At 36.6% G+C, this 25,227-nt stretch overlaps 1 protein-coding gene across 3 annotated transcripts in view; it reads left to right on the top strand.

Annotated features, from left to right (window-relative positions):
* LOC120527308 (transducin-like enhancer protein 4) overlaps window positions 1-12,700 on the top strand; it is a 162,659-nt gene extending 149,959 nt beyond the window's left edge. For all 3 annotated transcript variants that reach the window (XM_039750567.1, XM_039750568.1, XM_039750569.1), the window contains exons 16-20: window positions 5,791-6,038; window positions 6,960-7,107; window positions 8,108-8,258; window positions 9,007-9,083; window positions 12,263-12,700. In XM_039750567.1, coding sequence (XP_039606501.1) covers window positions 5,791-6,038; window positions 6,960-7,107; window positions 8,108-8,258; window positions 9,007-9,083; window positions 12,263-12,370 — 732 coding nt within the window. In that variant the 3' untranslated portion in view covers window positions 12,371-12,700. The remainder of the gene's footprint in view (window positions 1-5,790; window positions 6,039-6,959; window positions 7,108-8,107; window positions 8,259-9,006; window positions 9,084-12,262) is intronic.
* Window positions 12,701-25,227: the final 12,527 nt, after the last annotated feature.

Below are 25,227 nucleotides of genomic sequence, written 5' to 3' on the forward strand. Positions count from 1 at the left end.
CAGGTCAAACACACAGATACACGCTAGGGCCAATTTAGTATTTCCAGTTCACCTCAACTGCTCATCTCAGTAGGAGTAAACCAGAACACTCGTATGAAAGCCACGTTGACATGAAAATTCTATGCGGGAGGGCCCAAGATACAAACCCTGGTCTCCTTATTGTGAGGCAGCACCGCTACCACTACACCATCATGCCACCCATAGTAAAAAGTTTCTCATTTATTTATTAATTTTTGGTTTTTGTGACAGAACTACTTTTCAAGTCAGCAACACCCTGCTTGGCTCGATCTCAGTTTAGTACTCCAAATGGTGTTAATTTCAGGCAAGAACACTAATGGTTTTAACACTGAAGAGATCTACTCCAAAATAGCACAGCTAAATTCTGACTATTCTGAATGGTTCTGAATCCAAAATTGATGTGTTAATATATCAGTATGTGTTATAAATGACCATTTAAATCACTGTTTATAGTAACATTATTTAGTGATTCTTTTATCCTATGCTCAGAATAGCAGCCGGCAGCCAGCCTACTTATATTTTTTACTCATTTCTAAGCAGAGGACAAAATCTCCGCATGTTGTGAGCCATACACACCCTTCAGTGTTTTCCAATGACTCTACTGATACAAATTGGTGCTTGCACTTTGATAGGAAGCTAATATAGAGCTGCTTCAAATAGGAGATAATATAGCATATGAAGCATGTTTTTTTTTTTCATCCTTCAGACTTTTTGTGCACAATGGATGTAACATTTTTGGTATCTCTACATTTCATTGGTTTTCGGACACTAAAATTCTACAAAACAATATCATAACATTGCATTATTATATATTGTCTTACTATTAAGATTCATCATGTAATGTATATCACATATACATGTCAAGACTTTTCAGAGGTCAATATAGCTTTGCACACTCCTGGAAGAAAATTCTCAGATTTGATAATTAAAGAATTAGGAACAATAAAAAGGGGGCTTTCAACCGTGAGCCAACCTAAGGTGTTTCTCCCTTCCACTTTGTTATAATGACATCATTATTCACAGATAATGTTATTATAATATGTAAACTAATGCAGGACAGTTTTTATAACTTTAAGAACATTTGGTAGTCACTGGTAGAACAGTGTTAGTTGCCAAAGGGAGATTTGATCCCATATTTATTAAGCATCTCAGAGTAAGAAAGCAATCTCAACTGGCTCAAACATCTTAGAGCAATGCAAATTTGGTGATACTCTTAGGAACAGCAGTAAAAGCATTTATAAATTTTTCTAATTAAGTAAACTACTCTGACCTTCACCAGGATTTAAGAGAGCTTATGAGCTATCCTAACTCGCTGACAGAAGATGGTAGTTGGGCAGAAATTGACACGCATATCCCGGGAAAGATTGAATTTTGGAAACTGTGGACAACAATGAATTTGTAAAAGCATACTGATTTGACATAGATGGAATATTACTTGTAACAAATCTTGTACGTTATGTGATCACTCCATCTTCGTAGAAAGAATTGGTAGCGCATTTTTTGAACATGGGGAAAATGCAGCTTTGCAATAGCGAGGATTTGGGTTTGTTGCAACCAGCCATTTCTCAAAATTAAATTCCATTACAGCCGTGAGGAAATATGCAGATTTATATGGATCCCTAGCTCTCCATGTGAGGTAATTTATACAGTATGCAAGCTGCATTCATGCAAATCGCTGGTTTTCCTAGAGCTGTTGGTGTGATTGATGGCACGCACATAAAGATCATTTCCCCAAGTGTGGATGAGCACACACATGTGAATCGCAAGTGATATCACAGTGTAAACACACAGGTAGTAATGAATGTGAGTTGTAGTAAACAGCATATTATATTACCCTGAAGATAAGTGGGGCTGGATGGGTGATTGACAAAATAATGCCACACAGGTACGCTTTACAATTTTGTGGAGGTTTAAGAAGGCAGTTAGAGGCTTCTGGGAAATTAGATAAATTGAGCCTCACTGAAGATTAGGGTGGATCACAGTGAGTGTCACATCCCATGACTGATGATCGGAAACATTGAAAGAGTGAACACAACTTCTGTAATAGTGCAGGAATAGCCATGACTAGTATCAGTAAGCATTGTTTTATAAAGTTTTCCCCATGGTCATAACAGCAGGAAGATGATTTTTCTTAAAGTTAAATAAATGTGCCCAGTATCGGGCTTTGCTCTAATTCAGTTTATGTGTCTTGGTATTTCCATCTTGGGGCTCATTACAATATTATTTTTGATATTGATGCGAATCAGCAACAATTATGTGCAATATCCTACCTTATTATTTTTTCCTCGTTCTTCTTCCTCCTCCTCATCTTCTACTTTGGAAATTACTGTTATTATCTTTACATTGAAGTCTTAATTAGTGTTGGAAAACTATAAAATGTCATCGTGAGTGCCATTTTTGGGGCCCAGGGTGCTGTAAAATTATGTCATTTATTATCAAATTTGAACCCATACTTCTAGATGGGAGTAGATGTAGGACAATTGATAACTACTTCTCATGTTCTACTCTGGGGTAGGACAAATTCTTATCCTAGTTAGACTTTAGAGCAATTCCTAGGAGTAATTCTAAGACACTTGATAAATATGGGAACTGGCTTAGAAAACAGGTATGATTTTTTTTTCAATCAAATTGTAATGTAGGAAATGCTTCTGTGATGTTTTCTGGTATCTTGGTATGTACTAGAAAAGGCAGTGGGTCTAGGAGTGGCAACTAGTGTCTGTCTCTTTAAATAAGTTGTTTGTGTTAATAAGGTAAATCGAATATGTTATGGTTAGAAGATAGTGTTAAAAGAAATTTTTCTGTTAAGGTAATTATATATTACTAGCCTACGCCGCATAATCAGGCCGCTTTTTAAATGATTTTTAAGCACAAAGGAAAAAATAAACATTTGAAAAATTCGTAATTTAATAAACCACCAAGAAAAGTAACATTGCAACAATGCACATTACGAACCAACATACAATTGTCCGTGACTGAAAACCAAAGTAGCGCCGTCGCGCTTTCTCCTTCCAAAGTGAAGGACGGGGTTGAACGGTGCTCGTTCAGTAGGCACTGCCCGCTTATGTGCCCGCCCCCAACTCCCTACCTGAGTCACTTTCATCTGTGTACAGTCCACACGCACCTGTGAGTCACGTTGACTGTTAATTTTCCAAACACCGCCTCAGTCGATTTTTCATTGTTGTTTGCGGTTCCGGCTGCTTTTTTTTATATATAATCCACCAAGTCACCCGACCATGGGGGGCTTTACAAAGGGCAGGGACGTAATCAGTGTGAGCGTATGACCCGCACGTACTGGGAATTTCTCGTTCGTAGGGAACAATTGGAAGCCACGGTCTCCATCACGAATGGGGTTCAGTGGCTTACCCACGCCGGGTAGACACACGTTGATCCATTCAGTGTAGCGTGCAGTACCGGACATACAAGTGCATCACAGACCTGTTAATGCTCAATCTCACGTGGCTGAAAGCCACTTGTCCCTCTAAGAATTTGGACGCCGACCGCTGTTGGGTCGTGTAACTATTTAGCAGGCGGAGTCTCATTCGTTTTCGGAAATAACCAGCCAAATCGCTCCACCAGCTAAGAACTGCCATGCACCACCACCCACAGAATCGAGAAAGAGCTATCAATCTGTCAATCCTGTCCATGTCCGGGCCGGGTGAGGTTTCCTGTGTTGAGTCAAATGAAGCGAAAGGCTCCACACCTGGTGGTGCCCTTCCGTCAATTCCTTTAAGTTTCAGCTTTGTAACCATACTCCCCCCTGAACCCAAAGACTTTGGTTACCCGGTTGGCTGCCCGGCGGGTCATGGGAATGACGACATCGGATCGCCTGTTGCGGGGCCTGCATTGGTGAAGCAGGTGAGACAGTAATGAAACAGAGGCACAGGGCTTATTGGTTTTTAAAGACTTCATCCTTCATTGGGTTTTAACCAATGCACGGAACGAACCAACACACAATCGTCCGTGCGGCGCTCAGGGTGGAACGGGAGGAGAGGAGAAGGACATCCACTCCGCTCCCTCCGTCATGCTAGTCTGCTGGTTTCTCGTTCAGTATACACTGCCTGCTCGTGTGCCCACCTCCAACTCGTCACTCAAGTATTTGTACAGTCCAGATGCACCAAGACACCCGACCACGGTGGGAGGGGGTTGTGTACAAAGTGCAGGAGTATCTAAGAAGACGCATGTTTGTCGCAGATGCGAATTGCTGTATGTAGCGTGTAAAACAGTTCGCTATAGTGCACGCGGTCGTAACCGAAAACTCGTTTTTTAAAGACTGCTCACTTCATTGTGTTTTAACCTCAGTTGTAAAGGAACATTTTAAGGATCCCATGGGATACCCCTCGCAAACAGTTTTACACACCGCATATGGCGATTCACCTCCGCAAAAAACATGCCTCTATTAACAGTCAACGTGGGTCGGAGCTGCATGTGACCTCTACGACAGACAAATATAAATGACGCCGGTTTTTCTGTGTCGTCACGTCCAAGTTGGTGGACGTGGCTCCTTCCTGCGGCGCCATAGGTGTCTCACTTGTCGGCGGCTTAGTGAATCCACGCCCCTTCCGGCGTGCTTTCCATGGTTGTCTTGCCTTAGTGAATTATATATATATAGATATTTACATTTTCTGACTTATCTCCCCATGTCCATTATTTTGATTTGTTTGTATGTTATGCATCATACATTTTTTCACATGAATATAATAAGCAGTTTATATAGCCATACCCAGAAATAATGCTAACTTAAGCATTGTGCAGGCTTGACATATAGTAAGTTGAAGAAGAGAGAGAGAAAGCTGGCTGATTCATTAACCTTCAGCTAATGTGGTTCAAAAGGCAAATCCAACATTATCCTGCCAGTATCATTGTGACAATCTTTTGACCTGCAGTTAATTAATAATTTTAATATGAATAGAAGTGTAATCTAGTCAGTGTGACAGTATGGTAATTTTCCATAAAGGCATACTGCCATCATTTATATCATTCACTGTGACACTAATTTTAAAATACCCGTGCTCTTCAAAATTGCTGTTGAAAGTGTATAAAAAAAGACTTTTTTTTCTGTGGTACAGTTTTGTATTGCACAGTCGTTTGCTTAGAAAAACACCTTGTGATGGTGCCATATGTCATGGCATTTTATGTAATATAGCTTGGCTAGTTGGAATATGTGTTTGCTGTTATCCAAAAATTTGAAAATTGTACTAATTCGGTAAATATTTTGGGAAGTGGTTGTGCTTCCATTATTAACTCTGTCTTGTTAAAATCTTCAGAAATATGGGTGTTAATTATAGGTTCTTTTTTTTAAATACACTACATGGCTGGACTGTGTTACTCAGATTCCTCTTGTTCAGTAAAAAAAAACAAACTTGTGCAGCACTAGAGAAGTATGATTGATTAGTGTTAAAGTGTCAGTAAAACTAAGAGTGGAAATTTTTTTACAGGACTATGTTAGTTTTAAATATTTACAAAGCTTTCATTTTTATGAAACCAGCATCTCAAAATGACTGTTTATAATCCTGTTTATATGATCAGAGATTTGAGATTCCTGATGATAATTAAGATTAAATGTGTTGACTGTGCAGAGTATGTAGATAATGTTTAAACACTTCCCTAATGTGTGCTGTTTTTTATAGCATTAATCCACTTTATCATTGTCATAAATACAAATGCCTCATTAAGACAAGGAGGGAAAACAATACTTTTATGGATTCTTGCTCTCATGTTAATATTGTTTTTCTTTCCTCTTGAGTAATCTCTTGATGGCTTCTGTCTCCACAGAACAGAGACAACTACATCCGCTCCTGCAGATTACTCCCTGATGGGCGCACCCTGATTGTTGGAGGGGAAGCGAGCACGTTATCCATCTGGGACCTGGCAGCACCCACCCCACGCATCAAAGCAGAACTGACATCTTCAGCTCCTGCATGCTACGCATTAGCTATCAGTCCTGATTCCAAGGTCTGCTTCTCCTGCTGCAGCGATGGGAACATTGCAGTCTGGGACTTGCATAACCAGACATTAGTTAGGTGAGGCCCTTTTCCGACACAATTTAGCATGGATTACAGCTGAAGCCACAAAAAGATGTACTACTTAAAAGATGTAATTAAGATAATGATAATCATTATTTCCTGTTTTATGTTGAAAGCTAAACCCATGCATATTTTGCAAATTTGTCATTTTGTTTTTAGGTCCAGTCATCAATTAATCGTGAAATTTTGTTTTTGTATTTTTTTTTTTATTTCTCACTACATTTCTTGCTACAAAAAGGCATTTTACTGTTGTTATACTTAGATGCAGCTAACCACCTCCTTCATCGTCTCTGTTGTCTCAACTCTCCTCCATCCCCTCAAGTTTTAGTCTACAGCATTGTTACTTGATGTTTTTTTTTCAGGTTTCATCAAAGAAAGGGAACAATAAACATGCCTCCTGTCTTTACTGAATTTTCTTTTAAACCTTTTATGGTTTGAATCTCATTTTTAACTGAGGTATTTGACAGATAATCTTTGAATGCCGGTTGTGGGTACTGTGTTTATTGGAAGTCTTGGCAGCCATCATGTAAATATAGATTTTTAATCCTAGTTTCAAAATGGTATTCAATGAGCGATTGTAAATAGACTAAACAGACTCACTGTTTTTCTTAAGTTAAGCCTTTATTATCCTGTATATTTATCCAATATAACTCTGCACTTCTAGTCATGTATTTTATTGGACACTGCTTCAAACCCTGTGTTAGGATATAGCAGGTTGGAAAATGACAGACTGACTGACTGCTTCAAAATAACATTTAACACACATCAGACCTCATATTCATTTTCAGTACTAACCATGCTTCCTGACTTCTGTAACATTTATAATATATAGATAACTGCAACAGGATATATATTTTATAATTGTACATCCTTTTATCTAGTGTTAAATTTTCTGATATTTTGTTATCAATTACACAGGCAATTCCAGGGCCACACAGACGGAGCCAGTTGTATTGATATTTCCAATGATGGCACCAAGCTATGGACCGGAGGTCTGGACAACACAGTAAGGTCCTGGGATCTCAGGGAAGGAAGGCAGCTACAACAACATGACTTTACTTCACAGGTATATATAATGTGAAGCTGGAAACTCTTTTAGTGGGTGGTTTGTCTCTTTATTGTATTATTACTGTTGTCTTTCCCGTTTGGCTAATTTTACTTTTTATTTATTTATTTTTTTTTATACGTGCATTTGCTTTCCTGTTCTACTATCAGCATTCAGTTGTCAGTACTTGAACAACATGGTAAAAGTAACTTCTGTCAGAGTGATAGCAGTACAGTTAATCTGAATAAACCAATGCAGTAACAAATACAGTATATTTGAAGTGTTTGCCTGACTTTAATTTTTATTGGGATAAGGAAATTAACTTTGAAATAGATGCACCCAAGAAGTCCAGCTATTTGAGTGAAACATACTGTATATAGGTTGTGTCTCAGTATTTATGTGTGAATATGTATGAGTGGTAAAATTATTAAAAAGTATAAAAATAAATAAGCAAATCAAAAATGCACTACCAAATATCCTAACTTAGTAGTTAATGCACATCTTCCTTTGATCTATAGAACATCAGTCCAACAGAGTCTCCTCTGGTCTACTTCCCATTTTTATAAGCTGGAGCAACCACATCAAATATCAAAATATTAACAATGGGAAAATTTCTAAATAAACTGAGTGAGGTTTACGTGAGTCACTTACAGTAAAAAATCTTATAGCAAGATAATCCACTTATGGTAATGCAGCCTTTTGAGAAAGAAGCTAAACTGTAAACCACAAAATAGTCCTAACCAGTTACTCACTGTGTGACACTGAACATCCTTGCTTAATCGATCTGTTGACAATCTGAATAATTGGGAATCTCTTTAAAATACAATTCAAAGTGTGTTGGGACTGTGTTCAATATGTAAGGTGTTAACAAAAGTGACAAAGACTTTCTTGCTCACCAAATTTAGTCTTTTACGACAGTGCAGTGTTTCATCATGTTACATTTCACCGTAGCTTTCTATAAAATGTGTCCATGGAAATCGCTTTGTGAATGAGTATATGGTGTTTATGGCTTTATTTACAGATTTTCTCTTTGGGGTACTGTCCAACTGGAGAGTGGCTGTCTGTGGGAATGGAAAACAGTAATGTGGAAGTATTGCATGTAACAAAACCAGACAAATACCAGTTGCATCTTCATGAAAGCTGTGTGCTTTCACTTAAATTTGCCCACTGTGGTATGTACAAATGGATTTGTTTAGATTCCATTTTTAATAATTCTTGTATATTCTGTAAATCTTAAACTTGTACATTTGTGAGTTGTTTCTGTCTGAAAGCTTGATCTAAATCTGCATATTAAGCTTCTGGCTAGTCAGTAGAAACAATAGGAAATCAATCAAAGAATTTTAATTTTCTAATTCCTTTCAAGAAGAAATACAATGCAGCTACACTAAAATAAGTTGCTGAGGAAGAAATTGTGATTGATTAATTAATTGCGTGTTGTTAAATTTTGGATGTATAAATAAATAAATATTCTGCTATTTTTTTAAAGACAGTTAAAATTAGAATGTCTGTTCAGATGCCATCTTAGACTTAATGATGATTATTTTTATTCAAAAAATTATTTTACACAGAAGTTGTACAGTTTTAAATTTTTACTTAATGTATGTTAACTTTACAGAATCAGTTCAAATTGTGTAACTCACTAAAAATATCAAATAATAAAATGCAGTAATTGATGAATATTACTTTTCTTCTGTATATTTAACAATATATTTAACTGAAAATGTATTGGTCTTTTTATCTGTATTTTGATGTGTACAGTATTTTTAATTTGCTGCCTTTTTCATGTGCTGGCTTTATGCATATTCATTGTTCTGTTCAACTTCGTCGCGCAATGATGTGAAAGCGCTATTAACAGCAGTGCATTGTTCCTGTCGTACTCAACCAGATATATGATATATATATTAAAAATATGTTTTATAGGTAAATGGTTTGTAAGCACTGGAAAGGACAACTTACTTAATGCCTGGAGGACGCCTTATGGAGCCAGCATATTCCAGGTATAAGTTTTTATTTCTTAAGTTTGTTTGTTTAATGGGACTAAGAAAGCTTGTAGTGTGTTAAAAGAACCTACTGTGTGTTCTGTTGTTGCTGTGTTCATATGAGTTTGTAGTCAAAGGAAAATTAAAAAAAAAAAAAAAGTTTAAATATTTCATTAAAATAAAAAGGTATTTTGGAAGGACATGTGGCAAAGGGAGTCAAAGAGAAAAGAAAATGTGTCTGCCTTCTGTTTATAGTCTCTTGTTGGCAGCAGTTAATTTATAGCAGTGGGTTACAAGATAATGACAGGTGAGGTGAGTCAGAAAAACAACAGTGCAGCACATCTTCTTAAATTGCAAAGTGTTTTGTGGGTTTAAATTGGATGCCTTTTGAAAGCTAAAAGAACTAAGTACTGTATAGGGAGGCTGGGTAAATTGGAGAATGACTATAGAAGAATTATCCTCTACTTGATAAGCAGAGACAAAGGGAATTGGGATAGTACTTCACATTTACAGGACTAGCTTTAGGAAAAAATCTTTCATTCAGTTTACATGGGGTCTTATGGTAGAGTTTTACACTTGAAGCAGTTTGGCACAGAGATTCTGTAAATGTTGTCATAACATGGAGGATATCAGTGACCTGAGATGAAGACTGGACTCCTTTGGTACTGTGTCTCTTCAGAGAATCCTTGGGTGACTGGTGGTTTGACTTTGTGTTGAACAAGCGGTTGCTTATGGAGTCCCAAATGAGGCACATTACCTGCATTGTGAGGGAGCATCAGTTATGGCACTACGGCCATGTGGCGTGATTTCCAATGAGTGATCCTTCTTGCAGGGTCCACATTACTGAGGATCTGAGTGGCTGGACCAGGCCACGAGGATGCCCTTGTAACGCCTGGCTACAGCAGATAGTCATTTTCCGGGGGGGGTGGGACTTGACCGCATGTCTGCCTGGTCTTCTATGCCAGTGCATGCTCACCAACCTGACCTGACCGGAAATGTTGATACTGGAACAACATTGAAGTTGTCTTTACAAGACAATCATGAACTCCCAGCCAGTCCACTTCAAATTTAAAATCTGATATCAAATAGCAGGGACCAAGTTTTATTTTCATTCATCCTTCAGTTTTGCAGTTTTTCTTTTGTATAAGTAATTATAATTATGGATTTTTTTAGTGTCTTCAGTTAAAAGCTTTCCCAGAGTATACAAATCAAATGAAGTATTCCTTGTCAAACACTAGGTTTCTCATTCTGGATATTGTAATTCCAGTTATTGCTTTTCCCACTCTGCCTCCTATCGTGACTCCAATTTTGTTTTATTAACTAAATAGATTATCTTTACGATTCATTTTTGAGTAGCTTCTCCAGTAATGAGTTGACATCGTAAATGTCCTTTAATAAATAAACTCTAAACATAATTTTGTACTTCTGTAAAATTTGTACCCGTCTCTCTTCAAAGGCAATTTGATTTCCAAAACTGAAGAGTGGTATTTATTGTTATTAAAAAAAATATTCTACTTAATACGTTAGAAGGCAAGAAAGAAAGAAGAAATCTGTTAACCCATTTACTAACTAGAAAACTGCAGTCAGAAGGAGAGCATGCAGATTCTTTAAAAGTATTGCTCAGGCCAGGATTCTGAATTTTACTTTTGGCCTTTGCTTTTCACAGTGGCTGATAATGTGGATGTTATGTATAGTCAACAGGCAAATCATTAGACACTTTAAGGTTGTAATTTTAAGTATATAATACAGGCTTTGAGGATAAAGTCATTATTTTTTATTTATATATAATAGTGTGCTAATGACATTAAAGACACTCATTTTACTATTTTAAAACTTGATCTTTCCTGTCATAGTATCTGTTTTAAAGGCAAAATGATTACATCTGTATTAGCATTGTTCATAGAACATCTCTAAATTGTTTAACTGAAACTCACAGATCCAAAAAGTAAACAAAAACATTCTTTTTATTATATGAATACACAGTTTCTTGGATTTTTTATTTTGTATCTTTCTTTACCCTGTGAATTTTTCTTGCATTTGATGGTCTATTCTATCTTTGCCCTTTCTTTTATTTTATCTGAGATTTATTTTAACTTTTTGTTAGAAGCTTACTAAAATTGTATTCATCAGTTATCAAATATGGGATACTACTAATTTCTTGTTGAAACTTCTAATTTTAATGAGTATACACATTTTTGTGCGTGAACTGTTCAACTTTTAAAGTGCTGAAGACATGAATGTAGTCATGAACTTAGCCTTTCCTGTAGATAATGTAACATAACATTCTTAATCAACCAGTTGTTCAGTTCAGGGTTTTTAGAAGCCAAAGCCTAACCCTAATAGAACTGGGTGCAAGGCAGGAAACAGTCATAGGTAAGACACCAGTTCATCGTATGCCCCACTTACACACACCTGCACTCATAAAGGGATATTTTATTGTATCCAGTTAACCTGAGGATATTCAGCATACTAGTTACCTAGAAGGCCACAAACGTATACATTGTCAGTGGCTTTGAATACTGGTATTGGAATGTTCTATGGGATATTTAACCTACCCTAAAGCACTTATTTTGTGGATTTTAGCACCAGTCCAATTGCATCGTAATGATCAGAATAGTGTTTCCTAGTCACCAGGGGCTTTACTGTCTGGTAAATATATCACTGCAACTAGAAATGACTGTTGAAACAGAAATTTATTCTAAGATTTTTCTTCTCTGTGGGGAAAAACCAGTTGGCATTTTCAAAAATATAATCGGCAATTGAATACTTATTACCGACCTTTGCACTGTTACTCATAAAACTGAATGCATATGTAAGTTAGTTTACTGGATGCTGTAAAACTTGTAAAGGTAGCACCTCCACTGCGCAGAACTTGCCTATAACAGAGAAAACTAGTTTTCATCCAAAAGAAATAGCATTTCTCTTTTTCTAATGTTTCATACATTTGAAACCACTTAAAGGTCTCTAGTTCTGCCAAGAATGACAGATAATGTTTTGAGCACACTGTAAAGCCCATTCATTGCCAGCGACCTCCAAGAAAAAATAAAGAACATATATTAAAGCCATTAACTTTTGGCAAACTGCAATAGAGGGGTGTAGAACAAGGTTTTAGAACATCTGTTTCTGCTTTCCTTGCTTAAAGAGAAAATGATGAATTTTTTGTAGCCTTTTTTTAACACTTTTTTTTTATTTTATAGTCCAAGGAATCATCTTCTGTGTTAAGCTGTGATATCTCTGTGGATGATAAATACATTGTCACTGGCTCTGGGGACAAGAAGGCCACTGTCTATGAAGTTATTTATTAAGCACAGGATCTAAATACAAAGAGGACTCCAACTGAAGCACTTTGTTATATCTGATCTTTAAAACTAATGCTAAATTCAAATTTATATGAGGTAACATTACTTGGACCTTTTACTACTACTATTGCGGATGTACAGTAAATGCTTATGATACCAAATCTTCAGCGAAGAGCTGCCTGATTGAAGCCAGGCATTCTTGTATTGACATAAACTTGTAAACTAAAACAAAAAAAACTAAAGAAAAACTTAGTATTTATTATAACAAAGGATTTTCTAACCAGTATTTAAATTATGATTGGATGGAGCTGCAAGACCAGAGTATTACAATTTGAGGCAAGTCATTTTATATCCACTTCTTTTTTTATTATTCATTTAATATTTTAAGATAGGGGTACGATGTTGAATTATTATTATTATTTCCACATAATTTAAAATTAAGCAGACCCCCATGACCCTGTAGTTAGGATATGGCGGGCTAGATAATGGATGGATAATACAAGTATATTTCCAAAGTGTTTTCTTGTAACATGAGTTTCTGTATTATGACTGAAGACACACACCAAGTATTAAATCACCTATTTGGTCTGCCGTAGCTTTATATGTGTTTAAAAGTAATATTAAGCCATGGGTTTTACTGTAACCTATTGATTCTGCAGACTAATTAGATGCATGATATACTGCTAAGTAGACCGTTTTTTGATGTACTGTAGCACTGCTGTGTCATTTCTCATATTAAATTTTACATTTTACACAGTATCTTATGAACCCTAAATTTTGTTTTATTTTTTTATTTTTTTACTTTTACAAAAAATAAGTTAAAATCTACAGAGCGACATTTAGTTGCTAAATACTAACAAGGCTAAACCCAAAATATTTGCAAGAATATGATGGGTGTCTTCACATCTATCATTGGTAATACTCAAAAAGAGAACAGGAACAAGGATTTCCATGAATGCGAATGAGAATTCGCAAAAATCTCAACTGGTCCATTTTTAAATGTGTACAGTATCTCACAAAAGTGAGTACACACCTCACATTTTTTTGACTATTTTATTACATCTTTTCATGGGACAACACTGAAGATATGACACTTTGATACAATGTAAAGCAGTCAGTGTACAGCTTGTATAACTTGTGTAAATTTGCTGTCCCCTCAAAATAACTCAACATACAGCCATTAATGTCTACACTGCTGGCAACAAAAGTGAGTACACCCCTAAGGGAAAAATGTCCAACTTGTGCCCAATTAGCCATTTTCCTTCACCGGTGTCATGTGACTCGTTAGTGTTACAAGGTCTCGGGTGTGAATGGGGAGCAGGTGTGTTAAATTTAGTGTTATCGCTCTCACGCTCTCTTATACTGGTCACTGGATGTTCATCATGGCACCTCATGGCAAAGAACTCTCTGAGGATCTGAAAAAAAGAATTGTTGCTCTACATAAAGATAGCCTAGGCTATAAGAAGATTGCCAGCACCCTGAAACTGAGCTGCAGCACGGTGGCCAAGACCATTCAGCTGTTTAACAAGACAGGTTCCACAACAGTTTGCTGAAGACAAGCAGATTAAGGATATGGATTACTGGAACCATGTCCTGTGGTCTGATGAGACCAAGATAAACTTATTTGGCTTAGATGGTGTCAACCGTGTGTGGCGGCAACCAAGTGAGGAGTACAAAGACAAGTGTGTCTTGCCTAAAGTCAGTCATGGTGGTGGGAGTGTCATGGTTTGGGGCAGCATGAGTGCTGCCGGCACTGGGGAGCTACAGTTCATTGAGGGAACCATGAATGCCAACATGTACTGTGACATACTGAAGCAGAGCATGATCCCCTCCCTTCGGAAACTGGGCCGCAGGGCAGTATTCCAACATGATAACGACCCCAAATGCACCTCCAAGACGACCACTGCCTTGCTAAAGAAACTGAGGGTAAAGGTGCTGGACTGGCTAAGCATGTCTCCAGACCTAAACCATATTGAGCATCTGTGGGGCATCCTCAAACGGAAGGTGGAGGAGCGCAAGGTCTCCAAGATCCACCAGCTCCGTGATGTCGTCATGGAGGAGTGGAAGAGGATTCCAGTGGCAACCTGTGAAGCTCTAGTGAAGTCCATGGCCAAGAGAGTTCAGGCAGTGCTGGAAAATAATGGTGGCCACAGAAAATATTGACACTTTGGGCACAATTTGGACATTTTTCACTTAGGGTTGTACTCACTTTTGTTGCCAGCGGTTAAGACATTATTGGCTGTGTGCTGAGTTATTTTGAGGGGACAGCAAATTTACACTGTTATACAAGCTGTACACTGACTACTTTACATTTTATCAAAGTGTCATATCTTCAGTGTTGTCTCATGAAAAGATATAATGAAATATTTACAAAAATGTGAGGGGTATACTCGCTTTTGTGAGAAACTGTATATCATAGAATAGTAAACATTTAATAGCATGCTTAGGTATTTTACCAGAGGAAATATAATTTTTATCAAGAACTTTATTTTCTAAGTGAAGATGAAAACTTTTTTAACTTTGAGTTGAATATTGACTATGCAAATGTATAGCCGCTAAATGTTTAAGTTCCAGATTAAAACTGAATTTTCTCTTTCTTTTTACAGAAAGATAATATTGACTTGAGATTTCCGGAGAAGATTTTCTGTTCCCTTTCCAAATCCACCTATTTTTACAGTAAACTACAACTGGAACTTGGTTAATTTGGATTACATTCCAGTTACCTAAGGTCATTAAAACAGGGACTTCACTTTGAATCCAGATGAGTTATATTGTGAAGTGCACAAGCATCCAAAATACCTGTACAACTACCCGATGTCTAGGTGTGGGTTCCAGTTTCCTAAATAGAAGGTGGTATTTGTAAACATGTTCCAGAAGTGGATTGTTGGCAGATGTTTCACAGGAATTTGCTTGGGAAATCTTTCTAATAGACAGAGTCATGTGATCATTCACTACATGTGTAAATAATACTTTTTGGAAAATTTGTGCATTGAATGCTTAAAAGAACCAAGTCTGTGGATCTGCTGATGTACAGTGCCTTTGCTGCTATAGATCAAACCATTAATATAGGTAATATATTGTATTGGTTTAGGTGTACTCCATTTGATATTCTAGAGTATAGAGCCACAACGTTCAGTTTAAAATAGAATGTCTATTTGACTTCTGGAAGTGGTAGCCAAATTTGTATTGAGTTCTTAGTGTTTTGTGTCATGCAAAGATAAGCTGAAATGGTGAAGGATTTTTGATACTAAAATTTTGATGTATATAGTTCTGATACAGCTCTCACCAGTTTCCTCAGCAGATGATAGAGCGTCGTCACTTGTGAAACTGATCTGTATAAAATGTTTTACAGGTGGTAAAATTCCTAATTTTAGGTTGACTATAATTTTTTTTAATTAAATAAATCAAGAGAAAACAGCACTGCAGCAAGTAGGGGCATGGCCAGATGGGAAAACAATCATATAAAGATAGAGGTTCATATTGCCATAAAACTGTTAAGTGTCATCACCAAACTGTGGTTTAAAAGCAGAGTGGCACTGTTTCCTTCAATGTTTTATTTTGTTATAGCTTAGCTGTTTTTTCCCCCTCCATATCCTCTTGGACCAATGTCCTCCTGTGTACAAAATGTAGTGTACTTAGCAGAATTATTTGTTCTTTTCCATAAGTTCTTGAAATGCTTAGCCTTTACCAGGTGGATTTTGTGGCTAGGAAAGGAATTACAGTATGTACCTTTCAACTAAGGAATTGCAGTTTTTGCATTTCTGCAGGGGTACAAACAGTGTAATCAGCCAAATTGTGAACAGATCAATGCTTGTGTGTCTAAAGCTCCTGGTGATGAGACATGCAAATCTTCAGCTCCTGTAACACAACATATAGTTTCATTGGAATCAAACTAAAAACACTCATTACTTTGTAAAAAAAAAAAAAACGAAAGAAAGAAAAAAGAACAACACACAAGTAAAATTACTAAAAAGAAAAATACTGCCTTAATTGTACTTCTGGACTGATATACATACAGACATGCTTGTTATGAGTTCAGTTACAAGTTATAATAGACTTAAAGGATTGATGTTGAATTTTACAGTCATTGAGCCCAAGCATTTCCATACTCGGAAACTGTCCATAGGGGATATTACATCTTGTTAAAATATTTTCTCAGAGGTCACAAGTATTTTTCTTCCTCATATCACTGCCAGAAAAAAAAAGTCATAGTGGAAGTACATATTGTTTATGTTTTTAAAACAGCTTCCATTAGTTGATCAATGGAAAGGAATATGGCTGCATAAAGGTAATCATACTAAGATTACACATACTTCAAAGTTGGCTATGTTCTTGAGCACTGGTTATCGTATGTAAACTTAAAATACGTTGATAGTTGATACAGAAGTTGATTCAGTTTTATCGAAGTACATTTCCAAGATTGCACTTTTTTGTAATTGTGTTTAGTTTTAAATATATAGTACCTTATTGTGAATTATTTTCTGAAAATAATGTGTTCACAGAAAGCTGAAGCTTGCATGTCTTCAAATGCAATGGCACATTCATTTTCACATTTTCTTTGTTCTTTTTAATACATTTGAAGAAGTTTAACCTCATCTTCCTTCTTGTCAAATTGGTTAGTGAAAGTGTTTGTTACTTAATACATTCAAAAATGGAAAATTTTCAAATGACAAATTTTATTTTGTAAGTCTGTTGGACTTTGCTTGTTATACGCTTTCATTGCACATGTTCATTCCTGTCTCTTCCCAGCTGCCTTTTGATTTTATAAGTTACAAATTCTAATGTGCGGATTTGATGTTTTTTTGCGGATTGCACATATGTGTACTGTATGTCTTTCTGCCTAGTAAAGCATCCAGGTACTAAATTCCTGTTTTATTTTCTTGTAACATTTGAATTTAAAAAGCTTAACTTCATCAGTTTTTTTTTCTCTCTCTCTGCTGCCTTGTCTGTTTATTTATATTTTTATTGGTGACAACAATAATTTAATTGACAAATAAGAAGTCTTGCATCTGCTTTGATATTGAATAGTTCAAGACATTTTTTAAAAGGGTAGTAATTGAAACATGCTGTATAAAAGGATAAAAGAAACTACCTGTTGTTAGGTGTGAAGTGTTTCTTTAATACAGTATGATTACTGTCTTTTTTATTCCATGTCTGGTTGTACTGCTGAATAATTTATAAACTTAAACAGCACAGTTTTATTCCTATTCATATATGCATTAATATTCTGTATTTTTAAATTTTTAATTCTCCAAACAACATTGTAGTCTTGAACCTTCTCTCCAAGCTCCCATTGTTGTTCCATGTGCCACACTTCGATCCAGCAATGAAACGTTTATGTGAAATCTGTGTTAATAAATTATGAAATGCTTCATATAAATTAAAATTAGTAGACCATGAGAACATGTATACCAGTTTACAAACAAGAGAAATGAACATCCTAACAAACAAACTAGATCAGCAATTGATAAGATGTGAACATCAAGATAAAAACTGAAGAAAAAATCTCCAGTGCTCTTTTATGTCACAGGATCCTCCGTGTGTCAGGATGTTGGCATAGTATAGTCCCACCACTGCACCAGGGCATTAGATTGGAATTTCTAGTCCATTTCATGCAGCAAACTTTGATTTATGATGTTTCCTTTTAAGTAAGTGAAATTAAAAGACTAATATCTGCTAATAAGAGAGATTTTTGTAAGATGGAGAATTTTCTGGTATGGATATAGTACTAGGGTTTTGTACCGTGTTAGCCATTATGAATGTAGAGAAAAGCCAAGCAAAATGGCACCTTTTATTGGCTAACTAAAAAGATTACAATATGCAAGCTTTTGAGGCAACTCAGGCACCTTCTTCAGGCAAGATGTTATTATGGATACTAAAGGTAGACAAAAGTGATTGGTTAAACCAGACTTCTGTTCAATTACAATTAGATATTTTATAGACTGAAATGTATATTGGTAAATGCTTACTGTTTTTAATTACAGTTGAGTACCCACTAAATCATATACACTTTTTATTCATTACTTATACTAAATGCCATAAACATCAAAAATGCAGTGTTTAGATATATTTGTAAGGCGTGCGTTTAAAACTAGGTAGATTGTTGACTTGCCTACATATGAATGAGTGTTTGTGTAAGCTAAAGTGTGTCTTTAAGTGAACTGGCACTCACCCAGTATTGCTTCTGTATTATTCCTCATACTTCCGGGACTGGCTTCAATCCAGCGCAAGACTAATATTTGATTAAACACATTTAGATCATGATCTGTCCATCCACGATCGTTTGAAACCAAAACAGAAGGATGTCTTAAAGAGAACAGATTATTTAAGGATATGAAAGAAGTGCTTCCATTTATGTGGAACACACGGTAAATGTATCACAAATGTATCTCTACTGAGCAGATACCAGAGAAAAACCTTGAAATATTTGTGGACATGAGCTTCCTGGTGTAACAAAAAAGGCAGAGAGAGCAGGAAAGAGAGACATAAATAGCCTATTTTTTTGAGGGTGAAACAAATGTCCACAGAGGTATGCAGCATGTGTTGTCAGGTGTTGGCCAGGCTATACAGTTATGAGATTGCCTATTTTCTCCTAGAAATGAAAGGATCCTTCAGAACCTGACACTTCCAGAAAAGCCAGAAACAAGTAAACCTTATCCATGCCATTCTGAATATAACTGGTCACCATCTTAATGTATTAATGTGGCTTTTATTATGTTATCAGATTGAAACATGGATTTAAGTGAGAGACTGGCAAGAATTATAAAATGTTACACTATAGCAATCCCAAGAGAAATGTAGAAGAGATGCAAAATGATATTGTAAAGGTTTTGTAAGTTAACAAAACAAGGAAAGTTATTTAGTGTGATTTGGTGTTAAGTAACTCCGTGAATATTAACTAGGCACTGCTGAAGTGTAGATTTAATGATTGTACATTACCATGGCCCAGCAGATTAAAGAATGAGGCAGTCAGTACAACAGCAATACTGTACATACTATGCTTATTTTGTTGTAATCTTTCTTGGGAATACTAATACATGAGCTTTAAATCAAATTAAATGATTCAGGTTGTCCAGTATTGCTACATGTATGTGAATGTATGTCTTCCCTGTAGTAGTCTGGTGTCCAATGAAGGACTGGTTTTTGAAGTTCTCTTGTTGCTGCTTTGTTAAGACCCCAGCTCATTGAAAAAAAAAGGGAAAAAAGTCTTGTAACAAAAGGCACTATATAGGCGCCTGACCTAACACAGATGCACGTTGAGGAATGTATAAAAGCCAAGAAACTTTTCCTTTCCCCGTGATCACCACAGGCACAACACAGTAACAAGTACAAATAAACCACCACCAAGGCAAAGCATACTCTTCTTCTTCCTCCACCACTCCTCCCAGGCAACTTTGTCCTTCTCCTCCGCCTGACTCTGGCTCCCAGAGTGGTGGCTGCTGGCCCATTTTATAGTTCACCCAGAAGTGCTCCAGGTGCTTGATTGCCAAGTTCTGGGTGTGGTGAAAACACTGCGCATAAGGGCTCAGGCGTTCCAGCTGCAGCGCCACCTGCGGAACCCAACAGGACTGCACCCAACTCCAATTCCCACGGAGCCTTACGGGAAGTGGAGGCACCGCTCCAACCCAGGGGTACAGCCATCTAGCATCCAGAGGGAGGTATTGCACAGTCCATGGCTGCTCCCCTTGAGCATATAACGAAGGGGTGTCCCAGCCAGTCATGGACCCTGGCCGTCTGCCAGTCTATAGATCTATAAATGAAGTGATGTAAAATTTGCCTGCCAGCAATAATGAAGACATTTTTGCCACATTCCATACTCCTGTTTTGAAAGCATAGTATTGATATTATTAATGGTTTTAGCTACTGGAATTGATTTACAACACTACACTTAAAGTATTACATAAAACTCACTCTTTCTATTTGGTTACTGAGTTCATGATGTTTTCCTTTTTATCAGGTACAAAATGACTAGACTGAAAAGTGATTTTAATAGTCATACCTCATCATCTATGCTCACTAATGCTACTATTTTGCAGTTTTTCATTCATTCCACATATATGGAAGATATTCATTCGACAGTCTCAATTTCAGATTCAAGAAAATTGGAAGTCCGTGCTCCAGACATCATTTGCATGTAGTTCATGAAATAAAAACAAGGAAGGGAGAAGTGCCTTTACCCTCTGAAGTTGTAAATGGAATTCAAGCAGCCATCGCGAGTACTCTTTGTTTACCTTGCTGCATGCAGTTATACCCTGATAGAAAGTAATAAACAACTGTTAAGCAGATAGAGACATGTAAATGTAAGAGAGTGAAGAAAGAAATCCAATGTTAATTTGTTGTCTCCGTTTAAGAATACAGTATTACATTTTTGAACTGGTATTAGTATTATTTATACCAATGCTTTCTTGTGATTTTTTTTCCCCTCACCAAGACTTAATTACCAGTTTGCATACAGCACTTGCTTACCTCATATTTTTATAGCCCCCATATTTCTTTGGTAGGTAGGACATACCTACTAATCGAATAATATAGTGGTACATATCCTTTGTCCTATCCAGAGTAGAATAAACTATTTTTAACATGTTTAGATAAGGGCAGTGTTTTTGATACATAGCTAAAGAAGGCAATGCAAGGGACATGTGCATTTGCTGAAGTTAGTTTGTTAGTTAATTGAACTATCAATAAATTTCATCATACATGCGATATATATATATATATATATATATATATATATATATATATATATATATATATATATATAATTTTTTTTTAAATAAAGGCATTGACCACCTGCTCACTCTTAAGTAAAAGTGGGCTTTTTAAAATTCAGTACTGGGGGAATCCCCTGTGTGGCGTCAGGTTTTCTTCCCAACCAGTTTCAGCGAGTCATAATTTTACCTTTAATTGATTTTATTATTTAATCAGCTGAATTATTTTTCTGTCTTTATTTTGCATTCAGAAAGATGCACTACTGTGATATTTACATTTATTTGAAACTACCATTAGCACCCAGTATTGCCTGAGTTAGTGATTTTAATGCAGTTCTGTCTAACCTCTGTAAATGGTGTTTCTTCAAGGTTACCCTCTCAAAGACAAATTAATTTAATTTCAGGACTCAAAATCCAGGAAAATGCACTGTTCTTAACTCACTTTAGGGCAGGGTTCTTTTTCATTAAAGTTAACCTCATGGTCAAATTTGTGGGTTCCAAAGTAGCAAGTCGTCTTTTCCTCACGAAATGGGATATGTGTGCCAAATTTTGGCGAGATTGGACCAAGGGTGTAGATTTTTATAAAGAACAAACACACTTGCATTGAGCTTTATATATTATATTAAGAACTTTTAGCATAGCTTTACATTTTAAATCTGTTTTCTTATCCTCTTACTATTCAGTGATTGGAGTGGACACAGGTGCAAATGGGACTAAATGCTAAAGTCAGCACCAGCTGCTTTAGTGTTACTCACTTGTGTATTTATTACCAATTAATTACTTAAATAACCAGAACATTAAAGGAGAAGACATGTTAAGAAGCAATTCGAACTGCAACTAATTATTTTGGTAGTCGACTAATCGTTCAATTTATTTTTCGATTAGTCATGATTATTTCATGCCTGACTATTTTGATGCCTGCAACCTGTGGTTGCACATCCTGTTCTGGGCTCCAGTGCATGTCTTACCTCATCTGCTCACGTCTGCCCACATGTGAATGTCACTCTGATGTCGCTGCATTAATATGATTAAAATTAATAATAATCAAATTAAAATAACAACCAGTGAAACATATGAATTTGAAAATAATCAGATGTTTTATATTAGTGTGACCATTACAATAAAAAAAGAAATACATTAAACAATATAAAGTAAAGTGCACATGGTATTTGAAACACAAAAAAGTGCATTTAACTTAACCAAAAATGGCCACTGGTGTGTCTTAAAAACCAAAAGTTTAAATAAAGTTTCAAATAAAATAATAATGTACTATTTATTAAAGATTCAGTTCCTATATTCCTGATTGTAGTGCAGGAATGTGAGCATTTCGACGTGCTCTGGTGTGAGGCTGGCTCTCTTCTTTGAAACAATGATCCCAGCTGCTGAGAAGAGACGCTCAGAGGGAGTAGAGGTAGCAGGAATACACAGGAATGATTTTGCAGACAGAGAAAGATGTTTTAATTATCACACTCTGAAGGAAAAGTGTTGTAGTTTATCACATCATGTACTATATTATGCCAAAATAAAAACATATGTAACAAGCTAATTACTGATATACTCAAAAGCACAAGTTACGTAACGTTAGTTAGAGATGGTTTACTATTCATATGAACTCAAATACAAAAAAAGTATGGCTCAGCTACTCCTATTCACTCGTTTACTATAGCTGCAAACATAACCGAAATTATATTCAGTTAACCTTTAAACCGCTGCAACCGGCTAGAGTCAGTTTCCAGTGCAATTTGGAAGCACGCCGAGTATATGCGGCAACATACATTCATTAAACCCCGCAACCGGCTATATTTGCTTCACAGAGCAATCTGCCAGCACGCCAGAGCTGATCATTCAGCGCCGTACATTCGTAGAGCAGCCAGCTCATGAGCACTGGCACCCTGGCAGAACTGCAACACCACTGTCTTTGGGATTCAGCCGCTGCACTAGACAAGCCTGCAATCATCAGCGTTTACCTCTGTGTGTTTGCATGCTGCCAGTTCAAGAGCAGTTGGCTCGGTGATTTACTGAATTTAATTAATGGCTTCAGGTGCACCTTGAACGTATAATAATAGATTGTTGCAGTAGTTTTTTTTTTTTATATAGTTTTTACAGTTCATTTGCAGTGTGTAAAATGATCAGTGTTGCAGTAATTGTGATGCTCTCTGCATGGAAAAAAAAATGCATGTTTCATCAAAATTTCACATTTTCTGACGTTTACTTAAAAAGTTCAGCTAAAAAGTATTTGCCATCCAGGGGTGCATTAACCCCAAAGTATGTGTCGGTTTAAGGGTTAACTATCATTGTCGAAACCTTGATATACACATTATAGTACAAACATCAACGTTAACACGTGACACTAGCTTTACTCACTAAAACTTACCTCTCAAGAGACGGCGGCATCACAGCTCCAGGACGCTTGTGTTTCAGATGCTCATCCATCGCGGCGGAAAGCTCTGCTTTACATAATCTGCATTCAAGTTTTTTTTCTTTTTCGGTGAAGTGCTCCCACACTTTAGAAACTTTCTGTCTCAATTTGTTTCCATGTCCTTCCCCCTCCTCTATCCAACTCGCCATTGAAACCATGTTTATTTTCCTCTACATTCTTCTTCGGTGGTAGGACTGTGTGCAGCCTTGACAAACAATAACAAACGATACTGCCCCCAGATGTTTATGTAGTGCATTGCAGTTACAAAAAACAATGCGTGGTTCTTTGTGACTGGAGCTTCTATTGAAGCTTCTGTGAATGACGTGTCGACAATAAAAAAAAAAATCTACGTCAATGATTTTTTGTAGTTGACACTGGTCTAACAGTCAGAAATTCTTGCATCATCCAGTAAGAATTTAGCATAACCATCATTTTGGGTCAATTATTGGGCCCACTCTTTCACGTGGGCATGGTAGAGTCATTAATTACTTTGACATGCATGTCTTTGAGATGTGGGAAGAAAAGCCATTTTTCTCCACACAAACAGTGACTTGGCCACGTGTCAGACCCAGGCCTGTCTGGCTGTAAGGCAGCAGCACAAACCAATTTACCAAATTACACACATTGGTATGTTGAAATGCCATTTCTGCCCACTTCAGTGTATCCAACATGCGTTATTCATAAGCAAATAGATTTTGATTTAAAGCCTGCATATTACTTGGTATGTTCCATAAACAAAGCTCCACAACTTTATAAAAGTTAACCTATTTTTGTGCTTCTTATGTTAACACAGTACTAACTTGATGCTCCTGGAATCAGGATATTTAGCTTCAGAGGCCACAATTGGTATTAAGTTGTTATACAATTATGGTGTTCAATTTGGAAGAGCAGTCTGCTTTGCTATTATGGTGCTATAACAGCAGCTTTTCAGCCCAGCATCAATGTAGTTATCACATGATCAGTCTGGGGCCGAGGACAAGAATGCAATTTACCAGTATATAAGACCAAACATACCAGTCATACCACTTTCATGATTTGTGCTGCAAATGGTAGCCAGAGAGGCAGGGTCAAGTGGGATAAAACTGAATTCAAAATAGAAGGCTGCTTAATCTAAAAGGTCTCAATGTCTATAAAGGTATGGGGTTATGGGTATTCCAGCTGATGTATCAGCCAATTTACTGCTGGGAGTACCACTTCTCAGGTATGGATGGATTTCCCAATTATTTATATATATATATATATATATATATATATATATATATATATATATATATATATATATATATATATATCTCCATTCATTAAGTAAAAGGCATTTAGTAGAGCTTCCAATGTGTAAGTGGATTCCATTCTGAAATCTGATTTACTGCAATCAAGAAACACAAAAGGGGAAGCGGGCCTCAAAAAGCAACACAAAGGCCAGACCAGCACATTTTATTTAATTGACTTTTCATGGCAACTGTTATTCCAGAGGTTTTTGTATGAAAGTTGGATCTTCAAATGACTACAGCCCAGTGATGCGCTCAGGGTCACACCTTCATGTCTATGCAGCACCCCTATATTAGTAACAGAAGTACTGGCTCTTCTTATAAATTATTAAATCAGGTGTCAAACTTTGATCCTGAAGGTATGCAGTGGCCACAGGTTTTCATTCCAGACTTTCTTAATTTGTATCCAGTTACAGTCTCTAATGGGACATACCTGTACTGTATGTCTTTTTAAGATTCATTACATTT

Source organism: Polypterus senegalus, chromosome 4, assembly GCF_016835505.1.
Source record: "Polypterus senegalus isolate Bchr_013 chromosome 4, ASM1683550v1, whole genome shotgun sequence".
Classification (NCBI taxonomy): Eukaryota; Metazoa; Chordata; class Cladistia; order Polypteriformes; family Polypteridae; genus Polypterus; species Polypterus senegalus.